The sequence below is a fragment of the Marmota marmota genome, unplaced genomic scaffold (genome assembly GCF_001458135.2).
Source record: "Marmota marmota marmota unplaced genomic scaffold, marMar, whole genome shotgun sequence".
Lineage (NCBI taxonomy): Eukaryota > Metazoa > Chordata > Mammalia > Rodentia > Sciuridae > Marmota > Marmota marmota.
The window spans coordinates 4,166,709-4,173,335 of NW_025999913.1; the positions used below are offsets into that span (position 1 = coordinate 4,166,709).

The 6,627-nt window shown below is 37.7% G+C and overlaps 1 protein-coding gene across 5 annotated transcripts in view; it reads right to left on the reverse strand.

The window, feature by feature from the left end:
* Window positions 1–379: 379 nt before the first annotated feature.
* Window positions 380–6,627, reverse strand: part of Cage1 (cancer antigen 1) — a 40,977-nt gene continuing 34,729 nt past the window's right edge. For 4 of the 5 annotated variants that reach the window (XM_048799759.1, XM_048799758.1, XM_048799757.1 and 1 more), the window contains exons 13-14: window positions 3,755–3,791; window positions 875–2,438 (exon numbers count right to left, since the gene is read on the reverse strand). In XM_048799759.1, the coding sequence (XP_048655716.1) occupies window positions 2,397–2,438; window positions 3,755–3,791 (79 nt within the window). In that variant the 3' untranslated portion in view covers window positions 875–2,396. Of the gene's footprint in view, window positions 502–874; window positions 2,439–3,754; window positions 3,792–6,627 lie in introns of those variants that run through there. The other variant, XM_048799760.1, reaches the window with a different exon arrangement.

A 6,627-nucleotide genomic window follows, 5' to 3' on the forward strand; every position in this document is an offset into this window, starting at 1 on the left:
CTTTGTGTCCATGGCAGTGTTAATTCTTGGCTCAGTTTGTGCCTTGCCTGGATCACTATACCAGCAGCCTCACGGATGCTCCTGATCCCATATCTCCACCATCAACCTACCCCTTCATGTCATGTCACTGTGTTGGGGTGATCTTTTAAAAATGCATACCTGAGCACATCACTTCTCCACTTAAAATCTCTCAGTGCTTCTCATCAGGATCAAGTTTAGTTTCTTAGCTTGACATTTAATGATCTTCATGATCATCCTCATCTCTTGCCCTATGAAGAACTTGGGTTTTAGACATGGTTCTAGAACAGTTCACTTATCTCCCCAATAGGTTAGATACTAAAGTATCTAAAGTAAAGTTCACATCATTTTTTGTCGTGTCCTTGGAAGCTGACATAGAACCTGTGACATAGTTTTTGAAAGTCATTAAGCGTTTATTGAAAGACTGATGTAGACTTTGCATCCTTAAGCCATGCAAGGGAGGCTTGTTCATTTTGAAATAACCTGTAGGTAAGAGAACATAGATGTTCCATAATACACATTAAATCAGTATTTGTTCACAGAGCCCTATTTGTAGACAATCTGGGTTACTGCTTTCTTTCCACCTATTTCATCCCATTTGTGTGCAGATTCCAGACTTAGCTATCCCCCTCCCCACCACAATACTGGGATATTCTCCCACTGAGCAACATCCCGGCTGCTTAACTGTTTTATTTTATTTTATTTTTATGTGGGTACTGGGGATTTATCCCAGAAGCACTTTATCATTCAGCTACATCCCCAGCCCTTTTAACTGTTTAATTTGAGACAGAGTATTGCTAAGTTGCTTAGGGCCTCGCTAAATTGTGAAGGCTGCCTCAAACTTGCAATTCTCCTACCTCAGCCTCCCAAGTCGCTGAAATTAGACGAGTATGCCACTGTGCCCAACTAGACTTAGTTATCTTTATTTTAATAGTTGCCTTTCTCCTATCATATTTTAGTTTTCCCTACAGGATCCCATGAAACCCATGGATAATAAGAAATGTCTCTTTTTCACAGCTTGAATCACTTCAAAGTTTTCAATGCTTAATTTTCTGAAATTAAACAGTTACTGCTACAGATTGCTCAATTCATTGTATATTTCTCATGGTTTAATTTGTTACTAGTTATGTTCCAACTTTTTATGTGCTTTTTAAAAAAAAGTCAAATTTAATCAGTTTATATTTTAACCATTAGGACACATATTTCATGGGCTGGGGATGTGGCTCAAGCGGTAGCACGCTCACCTGGCATGCGCGGGGCGCTGGGTTCGATCCTCAGCACCACATAAAAATAAAATAAAGATGTTGTGTCCACCGAAAACTAAAAAATAAGACACATATTTCTTAAAGTAAATTAATTCAATTGCTGAATATGCCAATCCTAGTTGACCCAGCACTGCCTGGGCTTCCCCTCCTCTTTCACCTCAGAGCCCAGTGCCCTCCAAACCCTGGGTCAGTTCCACCCACCATGCAGGGCCATGTGACTGCAGGGGTCTGGGCTCCCATGTGAGGCCCTAGCAGACCATCTCCCTACCCAAGTGTTCCAACTTTCTGAATTTGAGAAATTATCAAACGTTCTGTGTCCAAATTCATATAAGACCTATCTCATACAATTCCTTAACAAAAATAACAATAATAGCTTTTATTTATACAGCATTTCTATCAGAATTGGTTAAATACTCTACATATATTTTTCCTTTTGTACATAATTTAAGCATAACACTAACTTTTGTGAGATAAAATAATTTCTTCCTTTCCATTCAAGGTATATTTTGATTAATAGCTATACTTTCAGCCTGGTTCTGGGTTTTATCAAAAGGATAATACATGGGTTTTTTTTTTTTTTAATTTCTGGTACATTTCACAAAATCAGTTGTCTCTGGCTCCTTTGTTGAAATTCAGAACCAATTCCTCAAAACTGTGTTAAGGTAGAAATTATAAAGGCTAGGCCTTAAGGACCAGTTTTCTTTTTATCTGAGACTTTATTCCAAATGATCTTAGAGTAGTGTCCTTTTAAATTGAGTTTGTGGTAGAAGAGCCTTCCAGCCTAGAGGGAGAGATGTCTTTAGCACAACAAACAGCTGATGTGAAATCTGTTAGTAAATCTTTGTGCATCACTAAGTCCCTGATAATATGGAAGGGTATTCTGTGAGAATATTTGGCAAAAGAGCCACTGCATTCATCTGTGTTGAAGTAGAATGTGTTTGGTCACAAGAAGAAATTAGAAGAAAAGTAATCACATTTTTTTGGAATGTAAAATTTCATTGTGTATACAGATTTTAGTACATCATATGTATGATTAGCTGGAGTAGTATACTTAGTAATAATTCTTCCTGGAGTAGCTGATGAAAATGACTAGTGCTTAATCTTCGGTCTTGTTTAAAATAAATCATTTCTATTTCCTTTAAAAATATTTGGCATCTAAAAGTGAAAAAGAAAAAATGTTTTATAAGCTTTGGGGAAAGGCATTTAGTGACAGGACTTCTGAACAGCAAATTCTTGGTTACCTAGGGGAGAGGGCTGTGAAGAAAGCCTACAGATGAACTCCACAAAAAGTACCCAAGCTATATTTTAATTAATACTTTTGGTTTTATTTCAATCCTTCTCCCACTGAGGAACACTATGAAAAACAAGGTGGGTGGAGTTTCATCTTTTTTGATTTGGTTGCCAGTGGCAGAGAATGTAGAAAAGGAACAGAAGCATTCGTCTGAATAACTGATGAAGTGATTTACAGCACAGTGCTGCAGAATTAATGGTATTTATTGGTGCCCTCATAATTCAACTATTAGAAAAGCTGTGTTGCCCTCTTCCACAAAGCTATGTCACAAAGAGGCCACAGTATTCATGAAACATGCCCATGGCCTGGGGCAGGACAGGGGCAGCAGCGGAGTATTAGGCATGATTCTAGCAAGTGTAGCTTTGGTCTGGGTCCCAAATTTAATTCTTACTCACTCCTAGTTAGGTACCTACTAAGTGACAGGTGCTTGGGGAATACCGAAACAAATATGAGACAATTCCTGCACTAAAAAAGTTCTAGTCAAGTCAAGGGTCATGTAAGCAGAGAACAGTAATATTATGCTATAGGAGCTATTGTGCCAATAGGTATGGTGTGGGCACCTGGGAGGAAGCTAGCCAGTTCCATGTGGTAGACAGAGAAGAAATGGCTTCTTAGAGAAGATGGAGTATGAGCTGGCAGATGCTCGTAAGGAGAGAACTGAAAAAAGCAGAAGAAAAGTAGCTGGAGAAGAACATACCAAGTGGGGGAAAGCAGCATGGTCAGTAACAGGAAGGCACAGAAATAACAGCATGTTTATAAAACTGCAGGTAGTTAGATATGCTGTATATAAATGATGAGGAGGAGAAAGCAATGCATGATAAAATTGGAGAGGAAGGTGAGAGCTAGGTTGCAGAGGACCTGAGATGTGCAGTTGGAAACCATCCAAGGGCTTTAGGTAGGGGAGGGTCTTGATCATATTTTGGGTTTTTTTTTTTTTTTTTTTTTTGTATGGGGGATGGAACTCAGGGACACTTGACCACTAAGCCACACCCTCATCTCTATTTTGTATTTTCTTTAGAGACAGGGTCTCACTGAGTTGCTTAGTGCCTCGCTTTTGCTGAGGCTGGCTTTGAACTCGGTATCCCCCCAGCCTCAGCCTCCTGAGTTGCTAGGATTAGGTGTGCACCAACACACCCGGCCAAATGTAGTTTTTTTTATAATGACTATCAAGATGACCTACCAAGGTCATGGACTTCGGATGATTTTCTAATCTTGGTCTGTAGGAAAGAAAAGAAAAGAATGTAAAAAATGGGGAAGGACAAAAATAATGACATTTTTTCACTATGTTCACTATGTAGCATATTTTCTTACTCACTTGCAAGGAAAATATGCCATTTAGGACAGAACTATGAGACCCTAAAAGATTAAAATTTTTCAATATATAATATTGAATTGTCATAGATCATTCTTAATGAACTTGAATAGAAATATTAAATCAGAGTCACAATTACATTTAACATTCCCATAGATTTATTTAGGAAAAGGTTTCTGGCCATGATTTGCAAACCTAATGAATTTCTTTGAAAGTGATGAACTAGAGGCAAAAATTAGACATTGAGACTATTAAAGTACCCCTTTTTTCATATCTTGATTTTCCACTATTCTCAGTACAATTAGCAAGAGTAGTATCATAATTTTGAGATGATGCAGAGAAAGTCTAAAGCTCGTTTGCATGCTGAGTGTACTGAGGTCAATCAGTCAATAAGAGCATATGGAAATGGTGATGGCTGAAGGCTGCCAAAATCTGAGGTTTTTTAAAACACATGGCCTGACCACTTAGAAAAGGCTAGAGAGCTCTTTTGCCCCATGTCACCCCCTTGATTCAAGGCCAGTTTATACCCATGCATATGGGCCTTCAATCCATTGTGAAAACAGACCATAAGTAAACAAATATATTTAAAAAAATTTTTTAAATAGATGAATGCAATACCTTTTTTAAAAAAAATTTATTTTTATATGGTGCTGAGGATCAAATCCAGTGCCTCACATGCTAAGCAAGCGCTCTACCACTGAGCTACAACCCCAGCACATAAACAAATACCTTGACTGGTAAAAAATGTGAGTTTATATGCAAATTTTATTATTTTTAAAGTTTTAGAAAAAACTCCATAGTTTCTCTCTACAATTCATAGAAGACCCATATTCTGTTTAAATTAGCATTTACTAAGCATTTGTGATTTAGCATCAGATCACATTCTTTCATATTAGGCTGGGGGTGTAATTCAGTGGTAGAGCACTTGTCTAGTATGCCCAAGGGCCAGGTTTGATTCCCAGCAATGCAGTGGGTAAAAAAAAAAAAAATCATACTTAACTTAGCACTTTGCAAACAGCTAGTCTAAATCTGCTCAGAGGTTTTGATTTTTAGAACAGTTGTATTTACCCTTGGTATGCTGAGCAAACATGACTCAGGACATAATCAAAATACGACTTTAGTTATTATCCAAAAGACAAAAGACAACAAGTGCTGGTCAGAGAAAAGGGAACCCTTGCACACTGTTAGTGGAAAACAGTATGGAAGGTTCCTCAAAAAGTTAAAAGTGAACTACCATATGATCTAGCAATACCACCACTGGGTAAACATCCAGAGAAAATGCAAACAGTATGTCGAAGAGACATCTGCACACCCAAGTTCACTGCAGCGCTATTCACAACAATCAAGAAAAGAAGCTGGGAGCAGTAGCCCACTCCTATAATCCCAGGATTCGGGAGGCTGAGGCAGGAAGACTGAGAGTTCAAAGCCAGTCTCAGTAACTTAGCAAGGCAGTTAGCAACTCAGTTAGACCATATCTCTAATACAATACAAAAAAAAGGGGGGTAGGGATGTTTCTCAGTGGTTAAAGACCCCTGATTCAATCCCCAGTACCAAAAAAGAAAAAAGAAAGAAAACAATCTAAATGTCCCTCAACTGATGAATGGATAAAGAAAATGTGGTATACATACAACAGAATACCATTTGGCCAAATAAAAGAATAAAATCCTGTCATTTGTGACAACAGGGACGGGACTGGAGATCATTAGGTTACAAGTACTTCATGATCTCACTCACATGTGGAATCTAAAAAAGTTGATCTTATGGCAGTTGAGTAGAATGCTATTACCAGAGGCTAGGAGAAGTAAGTGGGAGAAGGCAACGGGAAAGGTTGATCAGTGGATACTAAATTATAGTTGGACAGGAGTAAGTAGCTGTGGTGTGCTAGTATTACATAGTAGGGTGACTACACACAACAACAAAGTACTATGTATTTCAGAAAGCTAGAATGAAGGATTTTGTTTAACACCAACTGTGATACTGCTAGATCATATAGGAGTTCACTATAAAGCAATGACAAATGTTTGAGGAGGTAGATAAGCTTACCCTGATTTAAAAATATTACGTGACGTGCACATGTATCAATACATCTCATAGTACCCCATAAATATGTACAATTGTTAAGTTTGTATGAACCAGCTAAAAAATAAATTTAAATTTAAAAATTCTAATGTAACTTTAATTTTTGTCTCCTACTTCTACCTTAAGCTTTTTCACTCAGGGAAACGTCTCATTTATATGGAATGGATACACAGCAAGCCCAATGGGTTCTTCAAAATAATTTCCTTTGGAAAGTCTGCACATGTGGAAAACCTACTCTGACTTTGGGAGTCTACAATTGTTTTATTAGCACCCAAGGAACTGGGCCAGGATTAGTCCATTTTTAACATCTCACTATGTTCTTAATAAACCCTGCATGGGTTTCTGCATATAACTTATAGCATCAGATTCTGAAACAAGTCTAAAATAACAGATTATAGCTGGGTGCAGTGTTGCATGCCTGTAATTCCAGCCATTCAGAAAGCTGAGGCAACAGGATTGCAAACTGGAGGCCAGTCTTGGCAATATTTAGTGAGATCCTATAGTGAAATAAAAAGGACTGGGGGATGTAGCTCAATGGTAAATCCCCTTGAAGTCCAAATAATAATAAAATAACAGATCATAAGATTTAATGTTAGTGTAAGAAAATATCTGGCCATAAAATATATAGCAAAATAAACAGGTTTTTTTTTTTTTTTTTTTGG